This window comes from Euprymna scolopes, chromosome 26 (genome assembly GCF_053919585.1).
Source record: "Euprymna scolopes isolate OS-2025 chromosome 26, ASM5391958v1, whole genome shotgun sequence".
In the NCBI taxonomy this organism is placed as follows: domain Eukaryota; kingdom Metazoa; phylum Mollusca; class Cephalopoda; order Sepiida; family Sepiolidae; genus Euprymna; species Euprymna scolopes.
Window position 1 is genome coordinate 4,908,953 of NC_136507.1, and position 20,433 is coordinate 4,929,385.

The 20,433-nt window shown below is 33.3% G+C and overlaps 1 protein-coding gene across 1 annotated transcript in view; it reads left to right on the top strand.

Moving 5' to 3' along the window:
• The first annotated feature begins 946 nt into the window (after positions 1-946).
• The window catches only part of LOC145247899 (medium-chain specific acyl-CoA dehydrogenase, mitochondrial-like), a 79,142-nt gene continuing 59,655 nt past the window's right edge, over positions 947-20,433 (top strand). The window contains exon 1 of the mRNA XM_080109522.1: positions 947-1,101. Coding sequence (XP_079965648.1) covers positions 1,081-1,101 — 21 coding nt within the window. The 5' untranslated portion in view covers positions 947-1,080. The remainder of the gene's footprint in view (positions 1,102-20,433) is intronic.

Consider the following 20,433-nt stretch of genomic DNA (forward strand, 5'->3'; position numbering starts at 1 on the left):
TTTGAGCATCGCCATTCATTTTACACAACAGTTTAAATTTAAATCACTGTATACAAACAAAAAGAAATATGGATTTAGCTAAATCATTCAGCTAAATCCATAACAAGCGCCACTTGGTTTATTTTATGGACTTTCTCGGTGGTCGTGACACTACACGTGACTAAAATTTTAGCAGACGAAAAATTGGGAGTCAAAAGAGTCACAGATTCCAAATTAGCATACGCACTATTAAATTTTTAGGCACTTTGTACAGTTTAATCAAGACATAAAAAAAATGAAAATATCGACAAAAGGTTATATTGTACGTATCCGTTTTGAACTGAAGATCTAAGAAAAAAAATTTCGCTTCGAGTAGATTTTTTTACAGTACGTTGTTGCACGTTGCAGGTAGACATCTTTGAATTTTTTAAATTTTTGTTTGGATTTTGAGAACACGCCACGGGGCGATAACTCAATTTAAAGCGCCAATACTCCATCCCCATCTTTAATACTAGCTTTTCTTCCTAAATGTCTTGATTAAACTGTACAAGTACAAGTTTTTATGTTTAATTTGACAAAAGTTACTTCGGTTCAAATTCTGTAGAAGTACCTAACAAAGTTTTAAATTTATTTTTTTCTTTCTCTTCAGTGCTTCACACATAAACAAATCAAGTTTGTTAAAAGTAAACATTGGCAAAAAGATATATGTATTGTTTATGAATTTAAATTCCGTAATATTGTTATGTGGTTTGGAATTTTCATAATTTGCTTACATCGCTAACTCAAGTCCTGATGAAAGAAAAACATCGACCTACATTTTGACCAGATCGAATGGAGAAATATTTTAGTCCGCAGCAAATAAAAATTCTGATTCATAGTTTCGCAGACAATTTATAAAATAATTTCGAAAATATGCATAAGCAATTTATACCAATAATGATTAAAAATGAAAGATTAAAAAATAAAATCGAATAAAAAAAAAACAACGCATAAATTACGTAACATTATTTGTACATTTAACCTTTGATCTAGACAAAATCAAAAATTACTTCATTTCCCATTTCGTTGTGGTCCGGATCGTGTCTGCAATACCAACACATTATGGCGAGTTTATTTTCACAGGTGAGATATTTAATTATAAGTGATCTTATAACATTATCAAAATACATTACAAACTAGAAATCGTATGTAACACTTAATAAAGCTGTCCATATATCTTATTTGTTTATACACGTTTCTTTAATTAACTCGACTTCAAAGTTGTTTACACATTATCCCGTTCAATTAAAACGAACAATTTATTTTCGAAAAATTTTTAAACGCTTTTTCACTGGCAAAAACATTAAATTGAATATTTTTAATGCAATTCCTTGAATTTTTGGAGGTTGCTATTTTATCTACTGGATCATTTTAAAAATATATAATTGCTAGTTCTGAAATTTATTATATATTTTAATTTCAAACAGCTAACTGCATCCTCTGCTATAAATCTAACCAGGTTGTGCATTTTGGGTTTGTATTACTGTACACATAGATTCGAAAAAGTTGTCAAAAAACAAATATATAACAAATAAATGTTATCAAAGGCAAGATAAGTTACTTTTCTGCCAAACTGGATGTATTTTTTGTGTTTTTATTCAATGTAACATATTTATTCAGCTCGAAAAACATAGTGTTTACCGATGTATTGGAAAATTCAAGATGGCGTCTCACACCCTCTTTAACACCGTAAGTTTGGGAAAAGGTGTTATAAATAAAAAACTATACAAAATACTATTAAAAACCCGCCGAATATATGTCAACCTATGTCACGGTAACATATATTGAGCGAGTTTTTAACAGTATTTTATCCGGTTTTTTATTTATAACACCTTTTCCCAAACTTACCGTGTTAAAGAGAGAATCAGACGCCATCTTGAATGTTCCAATACATCGGTAAACACTATGGTTTTCGAGCTGAATAAACATGTTACATTGAATTAAAACACGAAAAATATATCCAGTTTGGTAGAAAAGTAACTTATCTTGTTTTTGATAACATTTATTTGTTATATATTTGTTTTTTGACAACTTTTTCGAATCTATGTGTACAGTAATACAAACCCAAAATAATACATTCGCACTAGGATTTAAATAAAAATGATGGGTTAATTATATTCCGTGATCATTATTTGATGAATAGTGAAAATTTCATTAAAATTGGTTAATTTCCTGATTTTTGGTGGATTTTTAAGTGAAGGGAAGGAAGGGTAAAAATGTTTATTCGGTACTTGTACAGTTTAATCATTAAAAAATGAAAATATCGAAAAAAGGGTAAATATGAAGAATTACTCGAAAATTCCTTTAAAATTAACCACTCTTAGAGGTTTTTGGGGTCGCTGAAAAAACGAAAATAACGTTTAAAATTACGGCAAATGAGTAGTTTCCAAGATATGAAGAAATGTTAGTTTTAAAAAAGTGGGGGATCACTTTTCTATATTAATTTAACGTAAAATGAGCACCCTGTTTGTGGTCACGATTTTTTTGCTTCTTTCCACCCTCGGAAAATCCTTTTAAAATTCCACGAAACAAGTAGTTTCCAAGATATGAAGAAATGCACTCACTTTATGGTCACCTTTTTTTTATTTACTTATTTATTTTTTTTTTAGTGGTGGGGGGGGGACTGCCGGTTTGTTTTTCGTTCTATTTTTGGAGGGGGATATTCAATTATAGAACTTGTATAGTTTTTTTAACAGGTGCTTATGCAGTTTAATTAACTGTTTTGAGCAGAAGAACTGTTTAATATTTTACAGAAATTCTGTTTTAGATTTGGTGGGAGGCGGTGGAGGGGCGCCACAACACCCCCGCCCCTCCAACCAAATGTAAACAGAATTTGTGTGAAATATTAAACAGATCTTCTGCTCAAAACAGTTAATTAAACTGCATAAGCACCTGTTAAAAAAACTATACAAGTTCTATAATTGAATATCCCCCTCCAAAAATAGAATAATAAATAAAACTTTTCTCTCTGAGTATTTTAAATATTTTAAAGTAAGCATTTTTTTTTTTTTTTTTTGTTATACGGTTGGTGAATTATCAATATTATCACGGGGCGTAATTCATTTCTTTGAAATATATTTAAAACTTCAATTTTTTGTTTTTTATAACATTTTAACTGTAAATAATTTACATAACGAGTTTGTTTTCTGTACACATAGATTCGAAAAAGTTGTCAAAAAACAAATATAACAAATAAATGTTATCAAAGGCAAGATAAGTTACAAACATGCCGATATTTTTCTTTTTAAAATATATTGATAAACATTGAATGATTTTCGAAGCGATTAAACGTTTTAAAGTGAGTAAAACCACTAAAAACCTTCCCAGATAGGTAGAAGAGTAACTTATCTTGCCTTTGATAACATTTATTTGTGATATATTGTTTTTTGACAACTTTTTCGAATCTGTGTACAGTAATACAAACCTAAAATTTAATTTAACTTGAAAATAATATTTAAAATACACGTGCATACACTGCACAAGCACCCTTATTATTATCATAATAATAATAGTAATAATAATAAAAAAATTGGTCTGGTGTAGATGACATCGACTGGCGCCACACCACACCAACTAGTTTTTTTTTTTTTTTACACAGTGATCACCACTTATCAAGGCCCGGAAGCCACTCAGGGATAAGGGTTATTGCAAGTACATTACGTTTGTGTGGAGATTTGATGAAGTGTTTAATTAGGGGGGCGGTTCATTAGGAATTTGTTAACATTGGACTTGAAGACATCCAAGTTGTAGTCCGGTGTTCCACAGCCGTGCAGTTCTAAGAAAGAAGCTTTGTTCATGGAATCTGCGTTTTGATTTAGGCACAGATATAGAGTGGGGGAAATTTTTCACAGTGGATTCAGCTAGACGGGTGTTTTTCGTGAAAGATTGGCGAGGGGTGACCAGGGATTGAAGTTCAGATGAGCACCTGCCATGAAAATAACGATAAAACAAGGATAGGCTTGCAACGTCTCTTCTGTGGGAGAGAGGTTGCAGGGTAGAGAAAAGGGCATCCCCCACTAAACCACGAAGTCTATTTTGTACTCTGTCAAGGCATGATAGGCTGTTTTTGGCCGCTCCTGCCAGATATGGCAACAGTATTCCATCCTAGTTGTGAAGGGTCAGGGAGGATGGAAAGATCGAGGTGAGAGAGTACTGACCAAATCTCCACTGGAAGTGTGCAGTTCAAATCTGGTACCTTGGGGAGGCATTTTGTCACCCAAACCCCAGGAAACACCAATGGAAATCAGTGACAACAGCTGTTGCGATAACATGCAATCATCTGCACAAGTGGTCAAAAGGTGGCGAACACTGGAAATCTGGGGAGACTTGTCACTTCGTCTCCAGGGAACACCACAGGTTACTGCCAGTGAGCAATCACTGATGATGGCTTTTGAGACAACTAATATGCTACACATTTTGATGAAAAACATGGGGAAAAAATGGACATAGAAGAACAGAAAACCAAAACTTTAAATATAATTTCTGTATTTAAAGTAATAGTTATTTAAATATTTCAACATATAATCTTGTGGAGAAAATCCAGCTTCCCAATAAGGGGCACTCTGGATAGGAACAAAAATAATCTCAATTATGAAAGATTTCTCGTCCACCGACTGAAGACAGAAAAGGTCAAGTGTAGCATCAAAACAGATACTACACTGATCTGGTTCCGAAGGCCAAAAAATATTTGTTTAATGTTTCTTTAATTGTTTGTTCCCTAAATTCATAATTCAGTTTTATCAGTATCAAATTGTATATTGCTTTAAAATTTACTTAATTTTACGTAGATAATATTTATATTGAATAAAGTTCAGTTTCAGTATTAATCGAACTGTGTTCCTTTTTCTTTTTAAAAATGTTTTATTGCTCTTTTTCAAATGGCCCTCATATAGTACTGACAGTCTGATAAATCTTACCTACATTGCCTGAGATATTTTTCAGTTAACAGGGCTTCTTCTTACTCTCTGTAGCCGTGCTTCAATGCGCTCTCATAAAAACATGTTTTTCCGCTGTAAAAAAAACCCCAAAAAACAAAAAATCTAATCGATCAAAGTGAAATTTTTTTTCGGAGATCTTCAGTTCAGAACGGATATATACAATATAACGATTTTTCGATATTTTCATTTTTTAATGTCTTGATTAAACTGTACAAGTGCCGTTTATTCCTTATTTTGCATGTAGTTTTTGTTCAGTTTAAAACTTTTTTAGTCATTTTGGATAATTTAACAGATTTTTTTGTAGTTTAAACATAATTATCTTTCTTGGCCTTCGGGACAAGATCATAGTATCTGTTCTTCAGATGCTGCACTTCAATTTTTTGTTCTCTGTCAGTGGAGAAGAAATCCTTCACGACTGAGACAATTTTTATTTTTGTTTCTTTTCTCCACGTTAAAAAACGACCCTGGTGTCTAACTGTCCCATGGGGAGGCATTGTAAATAGGAACATATGTTGTATGAAGGATGCTCTTGGCCTTCGAGCCATTGTGATCAAATTTGTTCTTCAGATACTGCAGTTTGCTGCACTTCAATTATTTGTTCTCTCTCAGTGGAGGAGAAATCCTTCACGACTGAGACAATTTTTACTTTTTATTCTTTTTCTCCACATTAAAAAAAACGATGCAAGACTAGAGTTTAGGTGGAAAAATAATCTCGAACCCTTTATTACTTGAAATTCCCTAATCACTGTTAAGTTTACTTTGTCAACAATATAAAAGCCATAATATCGGTATTTCAGAAGTTATCAGTTTTAAATAAGCAGAACTTCTTTTTTTAAAAATAAACATTATGAAACAACTTTTTTTAAGGAATAACACTTATTTTTAACAATATATATACAGAACTTTTTAAATTTTTAACTATTTTAAAACTATTCTAAACAGAACTTTTTTGGACGCTTCTACACTATCAGAACGAAATTTTAGAACTGAATTTTACATGAAAACAATGGTATCTACGTTTTCCTTGTATTAAGATAATTATACACCACACCAAAATTACGCAAATCGACAAGGTGGAAAATTATTTATTAAATAAAATAAAATAGAATTTCAAGAAAACTATCGTATTTGCTCATATAAGACACAGGAGAGTTCAAAAAGGAGGTAATTTTCCGTATCGATTTAAAAAAAATGGCTGCAATTTTTCACCTACTTACATGATTACAGTTGTTTAGTTTAATAATTCAGTAATATTCAGGTAATTTCGACTGCATAATTTGGAAACTAACATTGTAATTTATTAGGATTGACGAAAAAAATCAGTAGAAACCACTGTTTTTTCTCTGAAAGCTCCATTTATTGACTACAAAATTTTATTCTGATAGTGTAGAAGCGCCCCCTTATTTCGTTTTTTTTTTGTTTAACGTTTGAAACAATATAAATAGAACTTTTTTTTATAATTTTAAACAATATAAACCTTTTTTTTAATTTAATTTTCACGAATATAAACATATTTTTTTTGTATCTTTTATGTTTAATTTTTAACAACATAAATAGAACTTTGGTGCCTATGTATTTTTGGTACCGCACTATTTTAAAATAGTTTTTTTCAGGTTAAATTCAAATTTCACAAATTCTTTTTTATTATTAAATTGTTAGGTAGAAGCAAAGAATAGTTACAAAACACCCACTCCCTCCCTATGTTAAGAATTGCTTTCGAAATAATAACGTTAAATACATAAGTACTGAACTTTTCATAATTTTACATGGTAAATTTTTACTTGGTTGTCATCTTAACATTTTCCTTTTCATTTACAACTTTGATAGGGTTTCAGATATGCTGAAAACGAATATTGCATTTAAATTTTCAGCAAATAAGTAGTTTTATAAATATTGAGCAATATAATATTTTTTTGTTAAAAGTGGTGGCCATAGTTTTTAACTTTTAATTTTACACAACAGAAGTAGATTTTTTTTTTTAATTTTGAAAGAAATATTGTTCACAAACGTTTTTCAATATTAATTTTTAATAAACAATATACCAAAGCTTTTTACATTTAAATTTTGAAAAAAGGAAAAACTAATAAATTTCAATTTTTTTTTTTTTTTTTTTTTTTTTCCAAAAAAATTGAAAATAATTAAAAGATAGGTACGGGCAAAAATGGACGGACAAAAATGGCGGACCTAGTTTTGAAAGCCGATTTATCATAATTTTTTTGAAGGTTTTCAACTACTTTTTGATTGTATTTGAAAGATTAAGGACTAGACTTAATTTCCAAAAGGAAAAAAATATTTGTACATGTAAAAAAAAAGTTATAAAAATGTTTTCACAGCGAGCTACTCAATTCAGCTAAATTTTGAAGTTAAATAAATTCATTGTAAAAAATCCTTTAAAAGATAAATATTAGTTTTCTGGATCTATTTCAAAAATATTTAGTAAAGTCCTAAGATATTGAATTAAATAAAATAAAATTTAAAAACACCTTGTTTGTACAAAACATACATTAATTGGCCCAAAACCGAGTGAGTGGCGTTCGCAAAACACAACAAACTAAACTTTTGTAAACACGAAAATTACGAAGGCCCAAAATTACAAGCAGTTGAAAGACTGTAAAAATGACGTCATGTAATTAAAAGTGAGGAAGCTTCTTTTTTTTTTTCTTTTTTTTCCCCTCGTTGCGCATTTGTACATTCCTTTTTTGAACCATTGTATTAATTTTTGCATTTTTTAATTTAATTATTTTTCTATGTTCCTATTTTTAAATTAATTTTTTCTTAATTATTGTTCAATATTATATAAAAAATGTGTTATGCCGAAAGGTTCACATTCTTGCAAGCAAGGAAATTATTAAAATCTTGCATATAAAAATTATGCGAAACCTGTAATTTAGAAAAAAAAAAGTAGAAATATTTTTTGCAATTCTAATTTTTTTTTGTGTGAAAATATTAAATAAGCAATGCTTAATTCAATGGTAATATTGGTAGTTCGAGAAATTCATTTTTCTTCGAGTTATATAGAATTCATTAATACGGATTTAGGGGCCTTTTTCATAATGTTCCTATAAAAATTATTATATTTAGTAAATGTATTTTTTGTTTAAACAAAAAATACATTTCCACTCGAATTTAAATAAAAATAATTAGTTCATTATATTCTGCGATCATCATTTGATAAATACTGAAAATTTCATTAAAATTGGTTAATCTCCTGATTTTTTGGTGATTTTTTTTTTTTTTTTTTTTTTTTTTTTTTTTCTTAAGTAAAGGGAGGGGTCAAAATGTTTATACATTTTGAGCATCGCTATTCATTTTGCCCGTACCTATTAAAAGAGAATACACATGGAAATTAATAAATTGCAATAGAATATGTGTGTTTAAACTAAACTACTCGTGATTTAATAATAATCACATGATTCAATTTTGAATTAAAAATTTTTTACATTACTTAAAATTCTAAATAGTTCTATTTATATTGTTTAAACTTAAACTTAAAAAAAGTTCTTCATAGTTTAAAATTAGAAAAAAGTTCTTCATAGTTTAAAATTAGAAAAAAGTTCTATTTATATTGCTTTTAATTAAAATAAAAAAAAGGTTTTCATAGGTTACAATTATAAAAAGTTCTATTCATATTTAAATGTTTTATATGTTCCGATAATTTAATATTTCTATTAATATTTTTTATCATTATAAAAAAGGTATTCATTCTTTAAAATTATTAAAAAAATTGATTACATGGTAACGTAAAGGTGACTACAGTAATTTTGTTCCTTTTATGCCATAAAGGGTTCGAGATTATTTTTCCACCGAAACTCGTCTTGCCAAAAACGACCTGGGTGTCTCTGTCCCGTGGGGAAGCATTGTAAATAGATACTATCACCAAGAAACCCTCTTTCTCTGCGGGGCCATGTCATGACCATTGTATTACGATAGTTGTGGCCATATCCTCCAAAAACCTAGAGTTGTCATCTGCTTCTCGAGCCTTCTGATTAGCTAAGCACTTTGGCATCTCTTAGCTGTTAATGTAAACAGCCTTTTGACCAAACATGCCAAACAAATTTTTTATTCTCTTTTTCCCACTACTTACGTAATGTCGGCAAAAGTTTGTTTTGTATGATTATGTATAATAATAAAAATAGCGTTGGGGTTATTTTTTCTTTGGGAGAATAATCGGTGGCAAAAAAAAAAACAAAAAAAAAAACAGGAAGAGAAAAATACCCCCACCCAGTGTTTTTTTTTTTTTTTTTTTTTCTTGAGGAAAAACAGAAAACAAAATATGTATGTTAAAACAGTAAATCGTGTTTGCACGTTTTATTTTAGTGTGACAAAAATAAGTACCCACACCCCCCTCTTAAGAGAAAAAGATAAGCCTTAGTAACCACTCCCATCTTGCACCTCATTCCCCTCCAAATATTGTAAAAAAAAAAAAAAAAAAAAAAAAAAAAATGGGCGTGGGGGGGGGGTTATATGCTTTTAACTGAATCTGTAGTGGTAGCTCATTTTATGTTAAATTTATGGCAGTCTTGCAGTTAATTCCCGGTAAAGTTCGACAACTCTAGAAGGGTCACATCAGTATTTTACTCTGTCAAATCACGAATATTACGAATTATTAGTTTTAAAATAAAAAAATATTTTAATATTGGAAGTAAATAACGTAAACGAACGACATATACATTTTAGGGTTCATGCTTTTAGGGTACAACCTAAGAAAATAAATAATTCAACACAAGCTTCTGAAATGACGAACATAACAACTTCAATAAATGTAACAAAGAAAAGGTTTATTCAGGCGAATGTTCACAGGGTGATATATTCCTGGTCAAAAACTGGATTCTGTCCATCTGTTGCTATCGCGGTAGTTATTCCCAGTGGGAATCGTTGATGAAATAGCACAAAGGTGGAGAGAGAGCGAGGAAAAGGGTCCATTCTGTTTGCCATCTCTCTCGGTAAGAAAGAGTTTTTTTTCCTTCAAACCAGAAGCTGTCCAATTTCCTTAGGGGAGAGAAAGGATCAATGCAACGCACCCCTCATTGGTCAGTATATGGCCAAATAACACAGGGGAGAGGCATTGACTTGCGAAAGAAAAGTTCTATTTGTTTCTGCTACATAACCCCCTGCTTAGGCTGAAAGCCAACAGAGAAAAAGGTAGCATAACAAATAGCGAAAAATAAAATATCTTACTTTTCTGTGAAAAGTTGGGGAATATTTGCATCATTTTTTTTTTTTTTTTTTTTTTTTTGTAATAGAACGTTCTTTTTTTTTTGTTTTTTTTGGAAAGAAGGGAAAACAAGGAAAAAATTTTTTTTTTTTCTTAACAGAAATACAAAGTCTCTTCGGCCAATGTACCCGTCGACCACTATTTGTAGTAGTGACATAATTGTCTTCACTTGGAGCATTTACTTCAGTTGTATGCATATTTTGATGCTGTGTGTAAGTAGGGAGAATGTGTGGCTCGTGTGCTTTTATGTGAAGAAAGTCTTTTTTTACTCTATCAATAGAGACGGTTTCTCTTTTACCACTGATATTGAAGGTAAAAAGTTTATCAGTATAAGGTGAAGTTACGGGGGGGGGGGCTTTCACAGCGTCATTTCTAAGAAAAACAGGAGTCCAAGATGAAATATCCTTTGGGACCGAAGATCTAATGGTCTGTTCCCTAGTGTGCATCGGTGGGAGCTTACTAAAATAAGCTCGCAGTCTGTCAACATACAGAGCTAAATCAGTTGTTGTTAACTCTATCGGGCTCAGCATTTGGCCTGGCAACGATAAAGGTAATCCATAGACAAGTTCGGCTGGAGAGTATCCCAGGTCCTCTTTGATAGCAGCGTGACAGCCAAGAAGGACAACCGGTACATAATCGCTCCATCGCACGTAATGCTGCTTTCAATTGACGATGGAAGCGTTCTACCATCCTGTTAGAAGCAGGGTGATAACTTGTAGTATGAATACATTGGGTCCCTAGAATCCGAGAAAGTTCCTGGAAGAGGTGGGATTCAAACTGTACGCCACAATCAGTGGTGATGGTGGTGGGAAATCCGTAATGCGATATCCAGCCTGCTATAAGGGGTCATGCTACGACTTAGCCGAAATGTCTGTGAGGGGAATGGCCTCAGGCCACCGTGCGAAATGGTCTATACAGGTCAGGAAATAAGTAAATCTCTGATTGACCAGCTAGGGTCCAACCAGGTCGATGTGAGCATGGCTAAACCAAGCATCTGGGGTGGTGAATGTTCCAAGGGGTACACGGATATGCTTGTGCACCTTTGACTTTTGGCAGGATACACAGGAACGTGTCCAGGCAGTGATATCATGCCTCATATTTGGCCAGAAAAATCTAGCTGTAATCAGCTTCACTGTGGCTTTGTATCTGGGGTGTGCCAAATTGTGTAGGGTGTCAAAAACAACTCTATGATGAGTCAATGGAACAAATGGTCAAGGTGAATCCATTGAAGTGTCATAAATGATATGAGGTAGGCACGGGCATGTATGCGAATTTGCAAGTTGCAAATTCAGATGACGACGTATCTAACGTGTCCAGACTTGGCTGGTCTAAGGCCATCTGATGTAAGTTGATATCCGATGGTGAGGACAGAGAATTAATGGGAAGGCAGGACAAAGCGTCTGCCGCTGCATTCTGCTCACCTGAGATATGTCGGATATCGATTGTAAATTGCGAAACAAAATCCAAGTGGCACGTTTCGCAGGGAGAGTATTTGTTCGGCTTAGAACGCAGTGTGTATGTAAGCGGACGGTGATCAGTGTAGATCACAAATTGACGGCCTTCGAGTGAATGTTGGAAGTGTTTCACCGCGAGATACATTGCTAGGAGTCCACGGCCAAACGTGCTGTAACGTTGTTCTGCCGGTTTCAGCTGTCTCGAAAAGTATGCAAGAGGTTGTAACTGTTGTTGGTGCTGCTGTTGCAACACTGCACCTACAGCTGTGCCTGATGTGTCAACGACCAGTGAAAACTGGGCATCAGGTACATGATGTGCAAGTAGAGATGTTGTTGCCAGTTTTATTTTCACTTCACTAAAAGCTTTAAGCTGAATCTCATAAAGTGAGATTTGTTCATTTTTCTTCTTCCTGTTACGTAACAGGTCGGAAAGAGGAGCTAGGAGATCCGTACAGTGTGGGATAAAGCATCTGTAATAGTTTAACAGACCAAGAAGTGCCTTAGTTGGTGAAGTCAAGTGGGTGGTCGAAGGTCTTGTAGAGCCTTTACCTTTTCCGGTAATGGAGATATACCATCTGGGCTGATAATGTGGCCCAAGAAAACTAGTGATGAAGCACCGAAAACACATTTACCAGGGTTAATCCTCACCTGGTATCGCTGAAATCGTTCGAATAGTAGGCGGAGATGAGCGAGATGTTCCTCAGGTGAGGCACTTGCCACGAGAATGTCGTCTATATAGTTATAGACAAAGTCCAAGTCACGCACTACTTCGTCCATGAAGCACTGAAAGGTACTAGCCGTGTTTTGTAAACCAAAGGGCATAGTTAAAAATTCAAACGCTCCAAACGGGGTTGTTACTGCAGTCTTGGGTATGTCGGCCGGATTCACTGGAATCTGATGGTAAGCCTTAACTAGGTCTAATTTGGAGAAGGTCTTACAACCATGCAGAGTCTTGTATATGTGGGATTGGGTAACGATCAGGTACTGTCATGGCATTGAGTCATCAGTAGTACCCAGTCAGACGACAATCTCCGTCTCGTTTTGGGACCATATGCAAAGGGGGAAGCCCATGGACTGGACAAGGGGCATATTATCGTGGCTACCGTAATATGATGGCCTAGCGACGACTATAATTTAGTCTGGTGACGTCATGAACATCAGTCTGTTGAAATTTGGTCATGTGTCTCATGACTAAACCGGAAGTTGGTTTAAAGTTTTAAACATGTCGTCGAGATGTATAGTTCCAAAATGCCGAGGTAACTACAAAAATGGACCAAAAGTTACCGTGTTTTTATTTCCCCCCAAAAAAGGAAATAATTTACCAGTCGATTAATGCAATAAAAAGAAAGGATTTTACTCCATCTAAATATAGCAGAGTAAGTGTTAAAATGTTTGAGATATTTAAAAAAGAAAACAAAAACAAAAAAAAACGCATCTTTTTTTATTTATTTATTTTTTAGAACGTATTTTAAAATAAAAATGAAAGTATGTATATAAAAAATGAATTTTATATGTAATTTAAGTTATGTGCTGAAATAATAAATTATTATTTAGAAACTTATTTAACATGGGGAGTATGGTTAAAATATTATGTACTTTCACCTAACAATTTAATAAAAGCGATATCGTAAAAACGGAATTCCTTGTTTAAATAATTCTAAATAAGAAAAATCATTTATCTTTTTAGTTCAACTATTTTACTGTGCAATATTTATATCAGCGTGAAATAGATTAAATTTTTTTTTAAGTTTATGACCGTTTTTGTTATCCCAAAAGCTTATTAATTATTTGTGGTAAATGTTGTGGCACTGTAGGTGTCAGAATTTTGGAGAATATACTTCCAAAATAAACTATTAAAATTGTTTAAAAAAAATAATAGAAATATTATTTTTTATTTAAGAAAAAGTGTTTACAAAATGCTGGCAATAAAAAAATAATATTTCTATTATTTTTTAAACAATTTTAATAGTTTATTTTGGAAGTATATTCCATAAAGAAAATAAACAACCTACTTTAAATGGAGAAATTACAAGTTTTGTATATGTTATTCGCAGTTTTGTGTTAGGGTTGTCAAAAATTCCCACCAAATTCTGATACTGCTAGTGGCGCTGTAAATGAAAATAATGTTTAAAATTACGGCAAACGAGCAGTTTCCAAGATATGAAGAAATGTTAATTTTAAAAAATGGGGGATCACATTTTTATAAAAATGTAACGTAAAATGAGCACCCACCTTATGGCCATCATTTTTTTTTCTTTTAGGGCGCTTTCTTTTTAACAAATAAAAGCGAAGAAAAATGAGTATGGTCACCTTTATGTTGGGAGTTGGGAGTCAACGTACAATGAACACAGTTTAACATAAAATGAGCACCTCCTTTCAAAAAGTGTAAACAGAATTTTTGTCGGGGAGAGCGGGTCAACTGTAGGTGCTCATTTTACGTTTAGTTGTGTTCATTCCTACATCAAAGAGGCACTTTGTCTTGTTTGAGGCGAAAATGTAATTTAAAATATTTTTTTTTTTTTTTTTTTTTTAAACTAACCTCTCTTTATATCTTGGAAACTACTAGTTTGCCGTAATTTTAAACTTTATTTTCGTTTTCAGCGCCCCCGAAAACCTATAAAAGTGGTAATTTAAAAGGATTTTTTGAGGGTGGACTAATTCTGCACATTTACCTTATTATTTTATCGTTTTTTTATCATTTAATTTTCTTTCTTTTTTTTTGTATTAAGTCAAACATGGTATGATTTTCTTTTAAATTATTTCTTTAGGTATGTGAACTTCATTTTCGACCTGAAGATATACAGCAAGAGGCATCAGCATTTGATGAAAGGACTGGAAAGACAATTGGTGTTAAATTAAAAAATCCCTATCTTAAGGATGGTGCTATTCCTCGAATATTACCAAACTGTCCCTCCTATTTATCATCATCAACCAGTTTTAGAGAGTTTCCTAACGCAGAGAAAATGCATTTAGAAAATTCTGTTCTTATGTAGCATTATTTGAAAGTGTTGCTGACGAGTTAGTTACGGAAACATAAAGCTTTCCATAATATTGATGATTTAGAAAAAAAATTAACGTTTATAGATAAAATTATTGGCCTTCTATTAGGCAAGACAATACCATCATTATATGCCATATAAAGAGATGCCCATGCCCAAAAATAAAAATGTCTATGGTGATTGAACCAGACTTGGCCGTTAAAGTATTCTGTAGTGATGTGGAAATGAGTGCTATAGGGGAGTATAGAATTCCTAAACATGTAACAGAGGAAAATACTCTGCAGATTTTGATGGAAAACATGAAAAAAATGGACACCGAAGAACAGGAAATGAAAACTTCTAATATAAGTTCTTTATTAAAATTAATCTTATCATTTTTGCTATTAGTGCAATATTTTAATGCCATTAAGTTCATATATGAACAAATTAAAGATGGCTTCCCGTGTGGCAGGAATATCTCTAGACAAGATCCTAATTTACCCTATATGTGCTTCTGGGTTGCACTTGCTTACACCACTGCATTTATATTTGCCCTTTATCGGCCCCATAACAGCGGAGTTACTATCTTTAAGAGTATATCTGAGAAAATAGACCAGATTCTGTCTGCACATTCCTCGCTTAGCATCCACATCTGTGGTGACTTCAACGTCCATAATGTGGAATGCTGACCCACTCAAATAAGACAGACAATGAGGAAAGGTTTTGTCATGATTTCGCCATTGCTTATGACCGCACTCAGATTGTTTGCGAGCCCACCCGTGTGCCCGATATTACAGGTCAATATGCAAGCCTCCTAGATCTTTTTCTCTCAACTTCCCCGAGCTATGTTCATGTTCCGTTAATTCTCCTCTAGGATCCTCCAACCACTCCGTCGTATCAGTTAAGATAAAAATGAAATGTAATAAGTCCCCAGACCTACCCCTCCACCGTACTGTATATCGATACTCCATGACTGACTGGGATAGCTTCCGTACATTCATATCTGATCTACCTCTGCATTCCATGTTTAAAAAGGATCTGTCCTCTATAGTATCAGATCTGACCGAATGGTTAATTGTAGGCATAGACCGATTCATATCATCTAAAAAATTTCAACAAAAACCTAACAGCCAGCCATGGTTCTCCCCAGAATGTGCTGCTGCTATCGTGCACAGAAATCACTTTTTCCATAACTACCAACGTAATAGACTAAAGCTGCTTTCAGGAACGCCAGCAACCACTGTAAAAGAGTAATAAGAAAATGCAAGAGAGCTATATGCCCAGTCTGTTAAATTCAAAGTAGCTGATCAGCGGCTTGGTTCCCACCAGTTTTGGTAAATAACAAATAGGATCCTGAACAGAACTGTGCGTTCTATCCCAACCATTATCAATGGACCAGAGGTCATCTCATCAGCATCAGACAAGGCCAAACTATTTGCCAAGAACTTTGCAGCTAATTCTACCCTATACGATGAAGGCCATCAACTCCCCATATTTCCTCCAATAACACAGAATACGCTAGGTAACATACAAATATCTGTGCATGAGGCCGCCAAGCTAATCAAGAACCTTGATTCCAGTAAAGTAACTGGCCCTGACGGCATCCCAATTATAGTGTTAAAAAAGCTTCAACCTGAACTTGCTCCTATACTTACAAAACTGTTTAAGCGTTGCCTTAAGGAGAAGTGCTTTCCAACTCCCTGGAAAACCTCATCAGTTTGCCATGTATTTAAGAACTCCGGTGATAAGTCTTCTCTCTCTCAGTACAGACCAATAAGTCTCCTGTGTGTTATGATTAAGTTGCTGGAATCCATATTAAATAGAGAAATAGTCAACCACCTCAGCAGAAATAACCTTCTTAGTGACACACAATATGGTTTCCGTTCTGCAAGATCTACCGCAGATGTGCTAACGGTTATATCTCATAGGATTAGTGAATCTCTTGACAAAGGCTTCCTTTCTAGGGTAATTGATCTTGACATATCGAAGGTCTTTGACAAGGTATGGCATAAGGGCCTACTTCACAAGATTTCCAGCTACGGTATAACTGGAAATGTTCTCTATCATTAAATCATTTCTCTCTGATAGGCTCATAAGAGTAGTGGTCGATGGACAAAAATCAGAGGCCTGCAGTATTAATGCTGGAGTCCGTCAAGGGTCAATCTTGGGCCCAACTCTCTTCCTGATCTACATCAATGATCTCCCTAAACACATGCTTAAATTATTCATTGACATCTATGCTGATGACACGACCATCTACGGCAACACATTAAAGGCTGTAAATGACAAAGTTCTCTCTGATTCTCTCTCCTCTGATTTCGAGCGCATGGTTCAGTGGGGGAAGACGTAGCTGGTTACCTTTTAATGCATCTAAAACCAAACACCTATCTTTACATCATCAACGCTCTGATCCCCATCTGGCATCAATTGAAATGGATGGCTCTCGTCTAGGAGAAGCCCAATGTTTTGACAAGCTTCTGGGCTTGACCTTTACTCCTGATCTGAAATGGAACACTTACATCAAGTCTGTTGCCAAGGTCGCTGGAAAGATGGTGGGATCCTTCTACCGCTCCAGAAGATATCTCACTATTGATGCAATTCTCTATCTATATAAAAGTCAAGTACGTCCAAGGATGGAATATTGCTGCCATATCTGGGCAGGAGCTGCTAAAAACAGCCTATCCTGCCTTGACAGAGTACAAAATAGACTTCGTGGCTTAGTAGGGGATGCTCTTTTCTCTTCCCTGCAACCTCTCTCCCACAGAAGAGTCATAGCAAGCCTATCTTTGTTTTATCGTTATTTCCATGGCAGGTGCTCTTCTGAACTCCAATCTCTGGTCACCCCTCGCCAATCTTTCACGAAAAACACCCGTCTAGCTGAATCCACTGTCAAAAATTTTCCCCACTCTTTATCTGTGCCTAAATCAAAACATAGATTCCATGAACAAAGCTTCTTTCTTAGAACTGCACACCTGTGGAACTCTGTTCCGTCTGCCTGCTTCCCACCTGACTATAACCTGGATGTTTTCAAGTCCAATATAAACAAATTCCTGATGAACTGCCCCCTTAAGTAAACACTTCATTAAATCTCCACACTAACATACTGTACTTGCAATAACCCTTATCCCTGAGTGGCTTCTGGACCTTAATAAGTGGTGACCACCGTGTAAAAAAAAAAACAAAACAATGACAATGAATAAGGTTAATTATTCGAGTGAAATGATGGTATTTTCTTCCTTATCATATAACTGCTCCCCTAGAGGGTACAGACTGTTAAGAGACACTAAAAATGTAATTTTATCATGCTATTCAACCATTCGAAGATTAACCTTATCAACTTCTTTGAATCCTGTCATTGACCAACACAATAACAATTTTCACATGTATATTAAAAGTAAGTTCAAGTTACTAATGCAGAATGACATCACAGTATCTTTGCTTGTTGATGAAATACATCTCAAACCTTATCTTGATTATAAAGGTGGTAATATTGTTGGCTTAGCTAACAACAGCAATGAACCTGCCACAAGTGCATTTGCTTTTATGCTTAGCAGTGTATTCTCACAATATAAGGATGTTGTGCATGTTATGCCAACTAAATGTCTTCTAGCTGAGAACTTATTTGACATAATTAAACGTGTAATAATTGGCTTAGAAGATATAGGGTTTAAGGTATTATTTGTTATAACAGATAATAATGCAATAAATAAAAAAGCTATGTCTTTCTTTTGTAGCCCATCAAAGCTTTCAATTGTATATCCCCATCCAGTTAGAACGTCTAGCCCTCTTTTCTTCTTATTCAACTCAGTGCATATATTAAAATGCATTAGAAACAATTGGCTTGACCAAAAAGATGAACGTAAATGTATGATGTTCTCAAAGTTTTGTTATAATGGAAATCATGAATTAGATAACATCCAAAGTGCTCCATTTTCTAGTTTACATAAACTTTATGCCCTAGAATCTCAATCACTTTTGAAATATTGCTATAAGTTGACTTCAAAAGCTCTTTCTCCGACTACTTCTGAAAGGCAAAATGTTAATTTGGTTTTGCAAATTTTCAATGAATATACTATTCAAGGTTTGCTAACCTTAGGAAAACAGGAATGCTTGCCAAATTATGCAGAAATCGCAGAATACATTAAAATATTTTATATTTGGTGGACAATACTGAATGTGAAAACACCATATAAAGGTTGTCGACTTCGTAATAAATATGCTAATCCACTTATATTAAATAGTGATTATAGTTTCCTAAATGTGTTCTGTGACTTGTTAGAAACTTGGAATAGCATTCCTGGAAGAACTGGTAATTTAACAAAGGAAACATATACTGCTTTGCACCATACTACTTACGCAATTTTAGAATTGACTAAATATTGTATAAATGTACTGAACATGGTGTATATATTACCAGGAAAGTTTTAGACAGATAACCTTGAGGCAAGGTTTGGCCAGTATTGACAACTTAGTGGAGATCAGTATAATATATCGATACATCAGGTGTATGAATGTGAAAAAAAAAAAACTCAGAATGTTGTCAGTTTTAAAATTGAGCTTACCAATTAATAATTGAACTATTGAATTGAAAAATTTAAAAGAAACTAACTGGGATGAAATGACAAGGGAGCAAGAGTGACATGTTTATAAATTTAACATAGATGTAACAGTAGATGATGTTAATCAATGCAAGGAAGTATTTCCTGTTATAATATACTCAGCAGGTTATTGCGGTCATACAGTTTTCAAAAACCTGAAATGCAATAGCTGCAAAAATTTAATACCGGGAGAGAGGCTGTTGAAGAAATAGCGGAATTAAACAGCTACTTTCAGGGTATTAACAGAGGTTCTCTGCTATACCCAAATGATATTACTAATAATTTTGTCTTATATAATTATATAGTTATAAACAAACTTACAAAATGCAATTCTTTTTTACATTCGATTCATCAGAGAAAATTAGCCATGTACATAACTTTAAATATTTTGGCTGATCAAAATCGATTATTTCATGTTGACTCTTGTGATTAGGGTCACACTATTCAGCAAATTGAAAAAAATGCTGATATGGAGTTCATCGAATTCCCTTATAAACAATTTTTGTCATAAAGAGAATGACAATATTAGTAAAAAAAAATATCAGAAAAAGAAATATTCAAACTTTTAATTAAATTCTACAACAGATTTTTGAAAAGTTTTAATATTCAATGTTTGAAATATTTCTGCCTTAGTAACTTTGTTTATACTAACATTTGTTTGAATTTAATTTTTAACTTATTGTTTGTTATTCAGTTAAACTAATTGTTCATTTTTCAGTTAAACTAATCTCTTGTTCGTATTTCAGTTAAACTAATCTCTTGTTCGTATTTCAGTTAAACTAATTTATTGTTCGTTTTTCAGTTTTGATTTTTAAAATATTGTTTTTTTGGTTTAAAAAATATTTATTGTTCATTTTTATTTATTTCTGTTGAATAAACTTCAGTTTCATACAAATCAAATCGTATTCCTTTCCTTTTTAAACTTTTTAACAACTTTTCTCCCTTTCAATTAGTTTTTTTATTAGTAATATTTTATTATTAATATTGGATGAGTTTCAGTACAAAGTATCACATTTATCTTTTTTAATCCAATTTTGAAGTTTTCTAACGCTTTCTGTAAAAAATGTCTGCTCATTATCGACAGTCTGTGTTCCACTTATCTTGCTTGTTAGGACCTATGGCGATGACATCATTTTTCAGCTGACAGGCAATCTATGACGATGGTCACAATATTATTCCTAGCTGCAGCATATGGTTGAATTCTGCCTTCGCTGCCTAGTTTATCAGCAGGGA